Source organism: Grammomys surdaster, unplaced genomic scaffold (assembly GCF_004785775.1).
Source record: "Grammomys surdaster isolate TR1022 unplaced genomic scaffold, NIH_TR_1.0 1036, whole genome shotgun sequence".
Lineage (NCBI taxonomy): Eukaryota > Metazoa > Chordata > Mammalia > Rodentia > Muridae > Grammomys > Grammomys surdaster.
The window spans coordinates 1,908,746-1,925,410 of record NW_021605455.1 but is presented as its reverse complement, the minus strand read 5'-3'; the positions used below and the strand labels follow the sequence as shown (position 1 = coordinate 1,925,410).

Sequence of the window (16,665 nt, the reverse complement as noted above, 5' to 3'; positions counted from 1 at the left end):
TGTCAGCAGGGATGACACTGGGAGACACTACCCAACAAGTCCAGCTCAGAAACCTTCCTGAGAGTGAAGTGTATGATCCTAAGTGCAATCCCCACATGTCTGAGTCAGAGACACAGTAGTAGAAAGATAAGTTCAAAGCCAGCCTGAGCTACATAGTGACACCTTGCCTCAAAATACTGAGGACTGAGGATGTAGTGTGGTGGCAGCTCTTGCTGCCATGTGCAAGGCCCTCAGATCTCGATCACTACACAATTCCAACAAGACGTCCCCACAGGAAAGGATGCAGTTCACTCTTTGCCTCTGCTTCCTTTTTCCAAAGTAGGCCCTAGTTAAAATACAGTAGATATGTGTGTTTAAATGCATTTAAAATGCATCTTAGCATGGACTGAGATAAGACTGGTATGCCGACGACTCCATAAGGGGTGAGCTGGGGTCTAGGTGCTTTGTAACACAACAACACAGCAGGATGTTGTAAGGAGCAGGCCCTTAAACAGGACCAACTCCATTTTGTAATAGGAAACTTGTAAGACATGTCTGGACATGTCTGGTACTTGTAAAGGCAAGTCTGGAAATGAAGCTGTGCTGAGATAACCAGACAGGAGTGGTTATTTGCCATGTACGTCATCAGTAACTCCAAATTCAGCATAAAAGAGGAGCCTGTCCAGAGCACTTCATCACACTTGTAGCCATGACTGGCTAATGTGATCCTCTGGACAGAGCCTCCTCAGCACCCAGTCATCAAAGAATTAACAGAGAGACCAACACCTTCAACTTCGTGGTCAAGCTCCGCTTGGACTTCAAGCCGAGAGACAACGAAAGCCTCCAGCTTCGTGGTCAAGCACCCTACGAGGTCAAATTATCTGGAAGCCACAGCCTGACCCTGCCTTACTGGACTCCGGACCTGTAACCTAAAACCAACATAAGGACTCAGGTCGTATAATCCATGAATGAATGACTTGTCTATTGCTATGCTTATTTCTTGGTAATTAGCAACTTATTATGTGTGTCAATTGTGCTTATTGTTAGAGGCAACCTATAGGAAATGTGACAATATCTTGTTGTAGCAATAGCCTTAGCATTTGGGTTTGTGTTTGCTTGCTGTGCATTATCATTAAAGAAGCAACTGAATTCCACAAACTCTCTGTCTCTTGGCATACTCTCTTCCCTCTCGAGGAGCTGATGATCTCACAGTCAAATCCAGTATACGATCCCTGAGTGGAGCAGGACCTGTCGCTCCTCTCCCCGCGGGGGATTCAAACCCCTTGCTCGTAATAGATAAGAAACCCTGCTCGCGACAGATGTGCAGAGAGGAGCTGGTAAGATCTTACTCTAGAACAACCAGGGCCTGTTTCCTCACCTCCTTACTGATCTCCATCCTTTGGCATTTGCCCCTTCAGGGTCCTTCACTTGTTTTTATTCCCTTTTTCCTTCCTTCCTTCCTTCCTTCCTTCCTTCCTTCCTTCCTTCCTTCCTTCCTTTCTTTTTTCTTTTTTCTTTTTTCTTTTTTCTTTTTAGACAGGGTTTCTCTGTGTAGCTCTGGCTGTCCTGGAACTCACTCTGTAGACCAGGCTGGCCTTGAACTCAGAAATCTGCCTGCCTCTGCCTCCCAAGTGCTGAGATTAAAGGCGTGCGCCACCACTGCCCAGCTTTCAAAAACTTTTAAACTACTTATAATTGTGTAGTCTGGAAAGGCCTGAAACTCAAAATGTCACACAGGCTAGCCTCAGACTCAACAGTCCTGCCTCAAGTACCCAACACTGCCCACTGTTAGGACTAACGCCACGTGGAACCTCACCCCAGCTCCTGAGACTTACCTTTTGCCTCTCTTTCACTCACCCTCAGCTTTCTCCTCCCCTTACCCTCCTTATCTTATGCTATAATCTGGGCTGAATTTGAACTCATGGAGATTCTCCCTCCTGCTTCATCCTCCTGAATGTTAGGACTTTAGGTTTGGACCACCACACTCAGCTCATTAATGGTTTCTGGAATAGCAAACCCCAGTAGCTTTCATTTTGCTTTGCTCAGATCCTTAAGATAAGGTGCTTTGGAATCACTGTCTATGCCACTAGGACCTTTACAACTTGAAAGATTAAGTTACTCTTTGACCCATGGGCTGAAGACTACATGTCTGTTCAATGACCCGAAAACAATGTTAGTCTTAGAGCACTTGGGTGACTACAAGAATTGTCGACAGACAATACTATTTTGAGAGTCTTTTCTTCTGATCGGTAGTTTCGAACAGTGCTTAAAAGAAGGATGAGACATGTTGTAACCAGATGTACAGTTATCCAAGCTTTGTTATTTCCTTTATAGGACACAGAGATTAAAGAACGTGATGTTGGCCCTAGGAGGTTTTGAATGGGAAGTGAGCACTGCTGTTCTCTTTAGCCTCCAGGCTCATTAGCTCCTGAGAGGAGAACCAGCCTGTCCTTTGACACTTTAGCCTAGGCATTGACTTCTTTCTACAAACCACAGTCCTAGAAGGCACCCTTTTCCAATAAAAGTCTGTTTCATTTACACTGATAACTATCTTGTTGTTCATCTAAGACAGGGCCAAACACAGAAGGTTCTTAGGCTCTAACTCAGGGCTGAAGAGATGGCTCAGTGACACAACCTGCTCTGCTGGAGACCCAAGTGGTTCCAGCACCCATGGCAGAAGTTCACAATCACCTGTAACTTAACCTTCAGGGGACTCAACACTTCTGGCCTCTGCAGGTGCCATCCTCAGTCACAGGCATATATGCATATACACTCACATATTTAAAAATAATAAATACTCACTTCATAGGACAACAAAATGCAGTGTAATGAGGTAGGACTCTAAATCACATAGAACCTGTGTGCTATAAATGTTTAATGAATTATAGATGTGGTCTAAAGTAGTGGTCAACAGTCTTTTTTTTTTTTAATGTATATGAGTACACTGTAGCTGAGTTCAGACACACCAGAAGAGGGCATCAGATCTCATTATAGATGTTTGTGAGCCACTAAGTGGTTGCTGGGAATTGAACTCAGGACTTTTGGAAGAGCAGACAGTGCTCTTAACTGCTGAGCCATCTCTCCAGTCCCTCCTCCTCCTTTTTTTTAAATAAAAGATTTATTTATTTTATGTATATGAGTACACCATAGCTGTCTCCAGACACACCAGAAGAAGGCATCCAATCCCATCACAGATGGCTGTGAGCCACCATGTGGGTGCTGGGAACCGAACTCTGGACCTCTGGAAGAGAGCAGTCAGTGCACTTAACTGCTAAGCCCTGGTCAACAGTCTTAAACAGTGACAAATTTGAATAAGAAGGCTGGATGTGGTTTCTCTCAGGTCTGTAATACCAGCACTCAGGAGGCTGAGACAGAAGGATTGCCACAAGTGAGACCCCGTTTCTCCTCCACCCCCCAAAAAGATACTGCGTTACTGAATTTGAAAAGATAATAATACTACTGAATTTCAGAAGTAGAAAAAAAATTCAAAAGAACACGGGTAGAACGTGTTGAGAAGCAAATGGGAAGTGAAGAGTTTAAGACTAGTCCTTCCAGAATGCTCACAGTGACTGAAAGGCAACTCAGCCTAAGAGGTAGAAGGTAATACTTTAAAAAAAAAAAAAAAAAAAGATGGAGGACACTTAGTATTTTACATCTGTACTAGAAAAAGTGGATGAAGAAGACAGACACTAATGATGAGACATTAAAGCTTTGGCACAAGAAAGACATAGGGGTAAATGATAACAGAATAGTGGCTCACACCTGTAAATCTCAGGACTATGTAGGCAGAGGCAGGAGGATCGCAGCCAAGTTAGAGAGGTCAGTCTAGTTCAAATAGCGAGTTCCGGATCAGCCAGCGCTGCACGGTGAGATCCTGTCTCAGAAAGTTGGATGCAAGAAAGAAGTGGGCTGGGAAGATAACTATGTGGTCAAGAGTGCTTCTTGCTCTGCCAGAGGACCCTGCACTCGCAGGGCAGCTCACAACTGCTTGTGACTCCAGCTCCAGAGAAACATGCCCTCTTCTGGCCTGCGTGGGAAGTCCCCGTCTCCACACACGCACACAAAATAAATCTTTTTAAAAAGGGAAAACACTTAAGTCATAAATGAGTTAATAAGAAAACGGAGGAGGAAACCCTAGAGACCACGTGTGTCCACTTATAGCGGAAATTGGGGGGCAGAAGCAAAGGCAGACGGAAAAGGGAAAGCCCCTGACAGCCATAGTGTTGGTAGCCTTTCCGGCTGGGGCACGATTTCAAAGGAAATCTGCGAATATTTCCCAAAACCTTTATTCTTTGACGTGGAGAAGGAGCGTCTAGGCATAGCCAAACCCTTCAACAACTGCCCAGACCCAGGACCAAGTACAGTACGAATTAGGAGAACCCCAAGACTTGCAAAGCACACCGCCAACGGCTCTACTAACCATACCCTCTCAGCCTCTTGATAGACAGGGATCGCGCAGACGCTCTGGATCAAAGGGGGGGTAGAGTAACCTTGATTGACTCGTTAAAGAATCCGTTTGTGGCCTGTGATTGGTTGGGACGTCTGGGGCCTGGCCAATCCCAAAGGGGGGCGGGCTGGTTAAGCGCCCGGTTTCCAGCAGACACAGGTCCGTTGGTGGCGGGCTACTCTTCTCTCTTCGTGGTCCCTGACTCAGTGTCTAATGGAGCTTTCTTACCAGACTCTCAAACTCACGCACCAGGCGCGGGAGGCGGTAAGGAAAGCTATCCCAAACAAGCAAAAACCCAGGATTGTACCAGGAACTCTTGTTACAACAGGCAGATTCGCGAGTCTCTGGTTGCTATGGCGACAGAGGCGGCCGCCCAAGTGGCGCAAGCGCAGTAGCTCTAGGTTGCCTTCGTGAAGGAGGCTGTTTTTGAAGTGGTGATCCCTGTTGGGTACAACCGTGGAGGGTTTGGGGATGACATTGAACTTTTTGAAACAGAGCTACACGGTCGGTCTGTGACGTAAGGAAATTGGACTTTTAGGGTCAGATTAAGGCTACGTGTTGGTGTGAGTTTGAAGTGTGCAAAATGAGATTGTTGAGTTGGGCTGGTGATGAACGCCTTTAATGTCAGAATCAGGCTGCTCTCTGTGAGTTCGAAATCAGCCTGGTCTACATAGCAAGTGCCAGGCGAGCCAGAGAGGATACATAGTGAAACCCCGTTCTCAAAACAAAACAGAAAAACAAACAAACAAAAAATGAGGTTGTTGAATGGTCTCTCCGTTATATAAAAAAAAAAAAAAAGAACGAAGCATTGACCTATAGGTAGAATTTTAGACTTAGGTTCTCAGTTGTTATTACTAAGGCTAGAACTCATAGGCATTAAATCAGCCTTTCCCCTTCAGAGTCTCCATTTGAAGTAAGAGAATTGACTGGTCCTTTTCAAACGAGGGTTTCGTGAATTTACAATACATCCCATGGCATCCTGTGGCGTGGGTCGTCTGCTACTGCCAGCAATATTTCCACAACAGTGAACATGAATTGAAAGCTTACCGTATTGCAGGCACCGAGCAGCAAAACGATACTGTGGGTACTGGGGGCGGGGGAGGGTGCTGGGGAAAGAGGAATAAAATTAAAGCCAAGGAAAAAACAGACATCTGGAGCCTCCTCAGGGACTCAGGGTGGGTCCTTTTTATTGATTTTTTTAAAGCTCCACAGGTGATGACTACATTGGGTAGATAAGAATCACTACCGAAGTGTCTTTTACCTTAAAAAAAAAAAAACGGAATTATTTTGTGTGTATGAATGTTTTATCTGTGTGTATGTCTGTACACCACTTGCATTCAGTGCCTGCAGAGGCCAGAAGAATTCATCGGAGCCTGGGGACTGGAGTAACAGATGGTTGTTAGCGGCAATGCATGTGCCTAGACCCTCTTGGAAGAGCAGCCAGTGTTCTTAACTGCTGAACCATCTCTCTAGTTCTTCTACTGCTCTTTGAAGTGCCAATACCACATGCCCAAAATACACAACCTCGGGTCAGGGATCCTCTATCTTCCCACCTCTGCACGTTGCAGAAGGAGCATGCTACCCTGGAAATTGCTACTTCCTCAATTCTGGCGTTGTTTAAGCCTCACTCAGTTCTGAGCCAGAACCACCTGTATGAGAATCAGGAGCACCACCTCATAATGAGAGCAGCCCTTTGGGCTCCAGTGGGACTTGGCTGAAACAAACTGGGATGGGCTTGTGAAAGTGGCTTCATAAACACACACCAAGCTTATAAAACACAGGCCTAAACAGTTTCACACATCTCCGTGATTTCAATTCTATCCATATGTGGGAAAACCCCAAACTCCTCCTAGCCCAGTATGGGACCCTTGTCTCAGAAAGATGCTGTATGGAAGGTACAGTGATTGCTGGTTGCTCAACTTAGCCGGTGGGATCGCTTCAGCATCATTGTCTTAGCTTGTTCAAGTACCTATTTTCAGCCTTCTCTGTCAACACCTATACCTTTTCCATCTCCCTGACTCTGAGATAGTGCAGCAATATGCATGATGTTATTGACATCTGAACTCCGGGTCACCGACAGTTCCTTACAGAAGGAAAACATCAACAGATGGTCTTTATTCTACTTCTGTAACTTATCTTTAATAGCTCATGTTACTGTCCCCATCCTGATGCCCCAGGAGTCCTCACCTGCCCCACCTCAATAGTCTATTCTCTGTTGAGGTTGCCACTCTGCAGTCTTCATTGAACTTTACTCATTGGCTGAGATGCTTTTAATGGGTTTCCATTATATTTGGAAAAACAAATTCAAACCTTGAAAGGACCTATGGAACACTGTAGTGAGACAGAAAACGGTCTGTCCCAGGGTTTTTTCTTGCCACTCTCTACTTTGTCTCTCTCAGCAGCAATTGCATTCTTTTTGATCAGGTGGTCTCCAAACTCCTAGAGTCTGTACATTGACAGGTACTGTCTAACTGTAATTAATTTATTATCTGCTCTCTGTATGTAACATAGTCTCAAAAACTGAATTCTCTGAAGCTTAAAAAGACAAAGATCCAAGTCTTTTTTGTTTGTATGTTTGTTTTTGCTTTGGGCCCTAGATGGCGCCAAAGCAGTGTGTAGCTATGCTCAGCGTTATATGCAGTGGGTCTGTGCTTACTAAAGCAATGTTTAGCTATGCTCAGGGTTACATTCAATGGGACTGTGTTGATTTGAGGTCCTGAGGAAGGGAAAAGGTAGAGATGGAGGAGGTGACTGGTGAATTCATTGCAAAAAGAACTGGGTTTCCACAGAAACTGATTATCTAATTAAGATACTGTGTTAAGATTTCCAGAATGTTTCCAAGTGTCTGGTGTGGCCCATTGTGGTCTCAGATTTGCCATAGGTTACTTAGATTAAAGAAATTTGTGCCCTCAGTTCTGAAAAACAATGTAACATAATTTTCTCTTTTCCCTTCCTCTGCTTTACTCCTTTGCTTCCTTTCGTCTCCTTTAGGAAGAATTTATAATGGATACATAACCTAGAAATGACTCTAGGTATATGGGGGTATGTATAGGTTATGTGTAAGTACTATTACAGTTTACATAGGACATTGGAGATACACAGAGTCTGCCATCTGATACCCAGGACACAAACAGATGTCTCACCCTCCACCCCACAGTGTGTGTGTGTGTGTCTGTGTGTGCATACATACTTGCACATATATGGCATATCTTACAGGTTTTCTCTTGCTGGAGAACCCTGATGAATACAGATTTGTGTCACAAGATTCTATAAAGTACTGATGCTATTGGTGACTTTGGGTGGCAGATTTTCTCTTCCAGTATTTTAAATTTAGTGTTTAATTAAAATTAGACTATATCCAGGGGCTGGGAATATAGATCAGTGGGTAGAGTATCTCCGTAGCATGTAGGAAGCCCTGAGTTCCATCTTCAGCACATCATAAGCTGGGTGTGGTGGCGAATGCTTGTGGTCTTAGAAGGCAGAGGTCAGAGGGTAGGGTTCAGGGTGGATGCCAGCCTGAGATACTGGAATGAGACCCTGTCAAAAGAAAGAAAGGAAGGAAGAGAGAGAGAGAGAGAGAGAGAGAGAGAGAGAGAGAGAGAGAGAGAGAGAGGTTGTATCTAATTTGCATACCTCTGCTGGTTTTTTGTTTGTTTGTTTGTTTGTTTGTTTGTTTTTCAACTCAAATATAAGAACCTCTAAAATGCTCTGAGACCAGGCAGGTTGTAAGGAGCAGTAGCTTCAATGTTTTAAATGTGAACACACAATTAGAAACAAATAATGACAGGAATGGTTTTTGGAAAGCCTGAGCCACACACTCTTGTATATACTACAGATAAGTGGGACCCAAAGCCATTTTTCCTGTTTCTCACCCAGTCTCAGCTGTTCGGAGGAGACTCTTCCTCTTCGGTGAAGACTATACACTTTTTTTTCATGTACTCTTTAAAAAGGTTTCTGCTTTGCCTACAGGTGAGCCTTTTGTATTAAAAATTATTTAGTGTGTGTTCAGCTAATGGATGAATCAGTTGACTAACTTTTAAAATGAGTGTTAAATGCCTTAGCTTTTATTAATTGCGTGGATCTCTTAAAAAAAAAAAACAAGTAATTGAAAATTTAATTACCTCAGTGTTTTCCTTCAAAGAACTGAGGCTTATTAAACTTTAAATGTTCAAAACATTTAAGCATCTATTGAAATACCAGTAGCTATAAACAATGTTCAGTTCTAAATACTAATTAAACAAGTTCTAAATCACCATAAAGCTAAGCTGAATTTTAAGTAACATGTGTTTTATGTTTTACTTTGTTTTTACACAAGGAAGATTAACTACGTCACCACTGACCACTACTGCCTCCTTGTGGGCATCTTTTCAAATTGCTGTGGCTTTAAAAGCTACACGTTGTGATGCACTGGTATAATCCCAGCACCCCAAGGCAGGGGCAGGAGGTAGCTTATAAAGTAAGTTCCAGGTTAGCATGGGTTAAATAGCTAGCCCGTGTTTCAAACCAAATAAAGCAAAACAAAAAAACAGAACATAAATGCATGAAACACTGTTGCTGAACCACATTCTTCTGGTTCAACCTGGACAAGACAGAGAGACCTCTCAGACAAGCTGAAATACTTTGACAGCTCAGGATGTAACCATGAAGATATATTACCACCACTGGGAATATCCAGATTTTGCATTAAAAACATCCTTACTTGTTTTTGTTTGTATAAATAACTTATTTGGGGGGAGAGTTGAGATAGAGTTTTTACTACCAAATTCACTCTATGAACTATACTGTTCTCTAGTTTTCAGTGATCCTCCTGCCTCAGCCTCCCACATACTAGAGTTACTGCAAGCCAGGAGTCACCATGACTGGTTAGGTTCTACTTTTAGCCACAAAGAAATATAAATCTTATCAGCCAGGAATATCTTTTCTTTCTTTCTTTCTTTCTTTCTTTCTTTTTTTTTTTTTTTTTTTTTTTTTTTTTTTGAGACAGGGTTTCTCTTTATAGCCCGGGCTGTCCTGGAACTCACTCTGTAGACTAGGCTGGCCTCGAACTCAGAAATTCACCTGCCTCTGCCTCCCAAGTGCTGGGATTAAAGGCGTGCGCCACCACCGCCCAGCAGGAATATCTTTTCGAGCTTGTGTTTTTTGAGGTCTATTTTGTTTTTCATTATGTGTGTAAATATGTGTGAGTGTGTGCATGGGTGAGGGCAGGTGTTCATGGAGTCCTCAGATCCCCTGGAGTGGCACTTACTGAGGTTCTGGGTGCTAGAAACTGAACACAGGTCCTTCATAAGAGCAGTAGATGCTCTTAAGCATAGAGCCATATCTCTAGCCCTGGCTTTATTTTTATCTATATGTATGTGTATCTGCCATGTGCGTGCAAGGCCAGAGGCACAGGATCTCTCACAGATGGTGTTATAGATAGTTGCTAGTTAAGCAACCAAGGTGCTGAGAACTCAGGTCTTCTGGAAGAACAGCAAGTGTTTATAACTTCTGAACCCCATCTCCGACCTCACCCAGATATATCTGAAAAATACTTTTAAAATTGGCATAAGGCTAGGCCTAATGGCACACATCTGTAATTTTAGCACCTGGGAGTCTGAGGCAGGTAAATCTCTGAATTCAAGGCTAGCCTGGTCTACATAGAAAGTTCCAGGTCATCCAGGGCTACAAAATGAGAGAGACCTTAATTTTAAAAATTGGTATAGCCTTCCACCTTAAACTTCGATAGCTGGTCCCAGAACTTGCTGTAGAGACCTGAGTTTGATCCGTAGTACTCTATATAAAGAGAGTAGGGTATGGTGGTAGGTGCCTCTAATCCCAGAGCTAAACAGGCAGAGACAGGGAATTCTCTAAGCCTTGTTGGTCAGCCAGTCTAGCCAAATTGGCAAGCTTCAGATTTAGTGAGAGACCCTGTCCAAAAACAAACACAAACAAACAAACACCAAAAAACTAAGTCCAGAAACGTTGAGGAAGATACCTGATGTAGTTGTCTAGCATGCATATGAGTGAGTATACACAGATTAATTGCTTGCCACGAACCAGCCTTGGCTTGGAGAGGGGTTCTGAGGAAGGAGTGTCTGGGAACAGCAAAACAGATGACTCAAAGTCCATTGTAGGTCTAAGCTGGTGGCATCTGTTCTGCTGGAGACAGCTTTCCAGCCTGTTTTCTTTTTGTCTCCCTCCTCTCTCCCTCCCTCCCTCCCTCCCCCTCTCTTATCTGCTTTCTTTGGAGATCTCCAGACAGCTCTCTCCATGTTTCACTCTAGGCAGTTCTCCAAGTAGTTCTCTCTTGCTATTCTAAAAAACTCTCTGGGTAGCTTATTTCCTGCAGATCTAGTCTTTTATTTTACATATCAATCCAGTGATTTACTCCAGGTTCCCCTTTTGATTATCCTATGAATCAGCATCCTGGGGAACCTGTGCTCATTTTCCTTTAACATTGCAAAAGGATTTGGAGATCTTCCTGCTTATGTTAAGTACAGATGCTAAGATAGCTGGGTAGGATTCAGTCCTGAAATTACCATTTCTACCACACCTGGGCCCACCCTTCCTCTGTCCCAAACTGACCTTTAACTAAGGAATCTGCCTGCATTTGTATCCACCTGTCTTTGTATCTTTCTGAAAAGCTGGCATATATATAATTTATTTATTTATATATAAATAATTATATATTAATATAAATATATATAGTATAACTACCTCTGTTCCTTTATATTTGTGAAGCCCCTCATAATTCATATTGCATCCCTATTTCTTGCAATATTGAGAAATTATATATTTTCATGTGCTTAGAGTTCTTTCCCGCAGCCTTAAGGCCCCTGAAGGTCACAGCATTTACCATTTTGTGGAGACTTTAGCCACACCTGTGCCTGCTGGACTCCTGCTGCCTGGTTATCATGGAGTCATTAACATTAATCTGGAGGACTTTCCTTGAAGAAGGAATGTAAAATCTGTACATTATTATACAAACCAGCCTTATGTCTTTGGCAGCTGTCGACACTATTGGAGGCCTGCGTCCTTGGCCCTGTCCCTGGGGCAGGAACTGTGGCATTCTGTACCCACCGTGCCTGTTTTGGAGGGTCTAATACCTATTCTGGCTTCTGCAGGCCCCAGTCACAGACTTGGTACGCAATTATACATGCAGGTAAGACATACGCATAAAGAAATACCCTGTCAAAATATACTTAGAGATTAGAAGGAAAACATGACCACAAGGAGGAGCACAAGATATAATAAGAGCAGAAGTGGGAAGCTGGAGTAGACCGACCGATCGATCAATCTCTCTCTCTCTCTCTCTCTCTCTCTCTCTCTCTCTCTCTCTCTCTCTGTGAGATACAGTTTTTCTGTGTAGCCCTGGCTGACCTGGAGACCAAGCTAGTCTCAAACTCAAAGATTTGCCTGCCACTGCCCCCTACCCCTGTGCTTGGACTGAAAGCTTGTATCACCACCACTGGGCTAATCCCAGCATTTGGGGGGCAGGGGCAGTTGGATCTCTTTGAGTTCAAGGCCAGCCTGGTCTACATATTGAAAACAAACAAACAGCAAACAAACAGGCAAAGAATAAAATGGAACTTCAAGAGTTGAAAAACATTGTTCTACTCCTGAATGACAAATTCACTGGGTGGAATCAGAAGCAGATTACTGAAGAACTCTACACTAGAAATGGTGTAAACTGAAGCACACAGAGAAAGTCTGACGGAAAAGAATGAAGGACACAGCCCAGAGAAATTCAGTTCCCATCCAAGGGTGAACTCAGGGAGGAGAAAAGTATATGAAGAGATTATGGCCGAACATGGTCCTATAGATCGTAAAATCCCCACAGTCTCCAAACAGGAGAAACACTCCCCAACTGTCAAAGCAAGCTGCTATATTGTGAGCTGCTGCTTAGAAGCCAGTGTAGAAAGGAAATGGAGGCAGCTTCCAGCCAACAGGCAACCAGAAACAGACCCTGAGCCTAACTGATAAGGAACTGGATTCTGTTAATAACCATCCAGGCAGAGGGGATATCATTTTGTTTGGTTGTTTGGTTGGTTTGGTTTGGTTTGGTTTGGTTTGGTTTTTGGTTTGGTTTTTGGTTTGGTTTGGTTTGGTTGTTTGGCTTGGTTTGGTTTGGTTTGGTTTGGTTTTTCGAGACAGGGTTTCTCTGTGTAGCCCTGGCTGTCCTGGAACTCACTCTGTAGACCAGGCTGGCCTCGAACTCAGAAATCCGCCTGTCTCTGCCTCCCAAGTGCTGGGATTAAAGGTGTGCACCACCACCGCTCAGCCCAGAGGGGATATCTTATGATGATAGGAAGGTTCTAAATTTCAGGAGAGTATTGATTACCTGTGCGTGTTCTTAAACTCATTGATCTGGTCCCGTCCCCATTTTATGTGTGTTTACCTGAGTGGGAGCAGGTGCTCCCGGAGGCCAGAAGATTGAGGCAGATACTGTGCTAGTTTGAATAAGGATAGCCCTATAGACTCATAGATTTGAACCCTTAGGGAGTGACGTTATGGGTGCGGCCTTGTTGGAGGAAGTATGTCACTGGGGGTGGGCTTTAAGGTTTCAAATACTCAAGCCAGGCCCTATGGTGCGCTCTCAGTTCCTGCAGCCTGCAGATCCAGATGTAGAACCCTCAGCTACCTCTTCAGCACTGTGTCTACCTGTATGTTGCCATGCTTTCCACCCTGATGACAATAGACTAGCTCTCTGAACCTTAAGCCAGCCCCACTTATAAGGGTTTCTGGGGTCATGGTGTCTCTTCACAGCAATTAGAAACTCTAAGACTGGAGTTGGAGATGCAGGCCATTGTGAGCAGCCAGACATGGGTCTTGGGAACTGAAACCAGGTTCTCTGCAAGAACAGCAAGTGCTCTCACCTCCTAGCTGTCTCTCCAGCCCTCTCTGTGCTCTTCAGTTGGATACATTTTGCTGTGTATAAATGTTAGACTTAATATAGTACATTTAAAAAATGTGTGTGTGTGTGTGTGCGCGTGTGTGCGTGCATGAGAGAGAGAGAGAGACAGAGACAGAGAGAGAATACTGTGTGCATACACCAGGCAGTTGTGGTCCTCTGGAAGAGCAGCAAGTATTTTTAATCATTAGCCATCTCTGCAGCCTCAATACAGTTTGATTTTTATAAAGACATCAAAGTGAAAACAGGTTTGGTGCAGTAACCACTTTTTAAATCCTGGGGCTCGTTAGGTTTAGGTAGAACAATCACTGAGAGTTCAAAGCTAGCAGGGCCAAACAATAGATTGTTTATAGAACATGTCGGCACATATCCACATGTCTGTCACAAGTCACTCAGGACAGAAACATGGGAAATGTTGCAAGTTTGAGGGCAGCCTGGTCTACGTCACAAGTTCCAAGCTAGGGTTAAATAGTAAGAGACCTTGTCTCCAAAACAAACAAAAGTGTACAATAAAAAGTCAATGCCACTTTTCCTACAACTGACTCCTGCCCAGTTTATTTCTTACCCTTTGTTATGTGACACTTTTCATAGGGAGATACAGTGCAACGCACATACATACACACACTTGCCCCAGAAAGGAAGCCCATGGCAGACCAAAGTAACGAGGATGTCAAAATCCAATTTGGTGAACCAAGTTCTTATTGGGGTTACTAGAGAAATATGGGTAAGGAACTATTTACTGGGACAGGGATGAGCCAAAAGCAGCTGCAAAGCCCATCCCAACAGGACTCCTGAAAGCGGCACATCTGGAGCTCTCTGCTCACATCTGGAGCACTCTGCACAGCTTGCAGGCAGTTCCCTGCATGTTTCAGGGAATACGCAATACTGTTTTTATGGTTCTGGCTTACTTTGTTTAACATGGTGATCTCCAGCTCCACTCGTTTCCCTGCAAATGACAGGTCAGAGCTGAGACTCCTCTCCCAGGAGCTGCTCAGCCTCCTGCCCACAGCTGTCGCTGTGGAAAGGGTCCCCTCCCCACTCCAGTGAATCTTGCAAGTTTTAGCTTTTCCCAGACTTGTGAAGTTTGGTGACCTCCTGAGTCTCTCGAGCCCCAACCCTGTCCTGGAGAGAATGTTACAATGAGGAGGAAAGAACCATCAGTAATGCCCTAGTCCTTTACATGTCTAATCGCATATGACTTTTATATTGCTTTATACAGAAGAGAATAATTCCTTCATCCTGTGTCCCCTTATTTTATTACTACATTGCAAGTCTTTTTCTTTTTTATATATTAATGTTACAAGATAGTGGGCCTCAGTATGGCATTTCCATCCGTGAGCCGAATGTACTTTTAAGTATATTCCCACCCTGTAACCCTCTATCTTATCCCTTGTCTCCTTCCTGCTAGGTTCTGTGCTCTCCCTGAATTGTCTCTTATTTATTTATCGAGTCAGGGTCTTGCTGTATAGTCCTCACTAGCCTGGCACTAGCTATGTAGCTCAGGCTGTACTTGGCCATTCCACAGTCTTACCGCTTCAGCACTCCAAGTGTTGGGCTACAGGCGTGCACTACCTTACTGTGCTTTAAAACAAAACAAAACAAAAATCAAAAAATACCAAACCAACCTAAGTTCTGCACATTGGAAAAGACATATGGTATTGTCTTTCTGATACTGACATAGTTTGTTTAGCATGGTAATCCCCAGTTTTATCCATTTTTCTGCAAACAATATAATTTTGTTCTTAATCTTTAGTCATAAAAAATTAGCACACAGTAAAATTTGTTCTCCTTGGTGTAAGATTTTGGCGCATAGCTTGAACAGATCACACCAGACCAAACGGTTCCACGAGGGGAGGGTTTATTAGGACGGAGGGCAAAGGTAGGGAGAGAGACGGAAGAAGATGGCAGGGAGAAGAGAGAGCAAGGTCAGGGGGTTCTACCTATTTATATGGATGGTGACGTAGCTCTTTTCCCAGGTAAAAGTGAGGTAGCCAGGTGGATTCTGGGAGTGTATAGCGGTTGCCTTGGCAACGATGTAGGGTCATCTAGGTCACCTCAGTCGCCTAGATGTTACATCACTGAGTTCAGGCCTGGTACCAACCCTTGATAGGTAGCTCTGTGAGTTCTGACAAATGCATACAACAACCCCAAACAGACGGATGTAAAATGGATCTGTTATCACAAAAGAGTACCTCAGGTCTTCATTTCCGCCTTAGCGACAATACATTGTTATCCACTTTGTCCATTCCCCCACTGTGGGCACCTGGACTAATTCCATGACTTGTGTGTGGTGAATTATGTCTCAGTAAACATGAGCATGAATGCATCTTCTTGAGTGCTGACTTGGATTCTCTCAAGTCAGCACCTAGGACTGGTGTAGCAGGATCATATTACAATTGACTGTTTAATTGGATTTGTTTGTTTCTGAGACAGAGTGTTCTTATCACATTTGTCCTATACCCTCCTTAATGTTGCCCCTAAATACTTGGGGAAAGTGTTCTTGGTTTTGTTTGTCCTTGTTATGAGACAATGTCACTGTAGTCCAGGTTGACTTCAAGCTCAACTGTTGCTGAAAATGACCTTGATTGAACTCCAGTTCATAGTGTTGGAACAATAGGCATGCTCTTCTGCTTTGGTTGCCTTTCTATTGCTGTTGTGGTGGCTATTCTTGGTTGTCAACTTGATTACATCTGGAATAACTAAAACCAAATGGCTGAGCATACCTGTCAGGGATTCTTTTTTTCTGAATTAAATCTTTTGAAGTGGGAAGACCCACTTCTAATCTGGATCTCTGAGGTGGCAAGATCCACCATTAATCTGAACTACATCTTTCATTGGCAGCCTAGATAAGGGACATGGAAGAAGGAAGCTATCTTTCTCTTTGCTTGCTTGCTCCTGATTTCTCTAGCAAGTCTATTTCTTCACTGGCATTACAGCTTGCTTCTTCAAGGTTCTGGCCATACTGAAGACCAGATGAGATATCTACCCTCATGGACTGAACAACTACTGAATTCTTGGACCTTTTGTTGGTAGACAACCATTGTTGGACCACAGCCTGTAAACCACTCTAATAAATCCCCTTTCTCTCTGTATAGAGATTCATTCTATACGTTCTGTTTCTCTAGAGAACTCTAACTACTAACAGCTGTGGAGAGACATTATGACCAAGGCAACTTGTTTTTTCTTTTCTTTTTTGTGTGTTTTGTTTTGTTTTGTTTTTAGATAGGGTTTTTCTATGTAACGTCAGCTGTCCTGGAACTCACTTTGTAGACCAAGCTGGCCCCAAACTCACAAACTGCCTTTGTCTCCTGGTGCTAGGAGTAAAGACATGAACCACCACTGCCTGGCG

At 43.7% G+C, this 16,665-nt stretch overlaps 1 protein-coding gene across 2 annotated transcripts in view; it reads left to right on the top strand.

Annotated features, from left to right (window-relative positions):
• The first annotated feature begins 1,175 nt into the window (after positions 1–1,175).
• Katnal2 (katanin catalytic subunit A1 like 2) overlaps positions 1,176–16,665 on the top strand; it is a 69,041-nt gene continuing 53,551 nt past the window's right edge. Inside the window, exon 1 of one of the 2 annotated variants that reach the window (XM_028783231.1) lies at positions 1,176–1,316. In XM_028783231.1, coding sequence (XP_028639064.1) covers positions 1,299–1,316 — 18 coding nt within the window. In that variant the 5' untranslated portion in view covers positions 1,176–1,298. Of the gene's footprint in view, positions 1,317–11,426; positions 11,568–16,665 lie in introns of those variants that run through there. The other variant, XM_028783232.1, reaches the window with a different exon arrangement.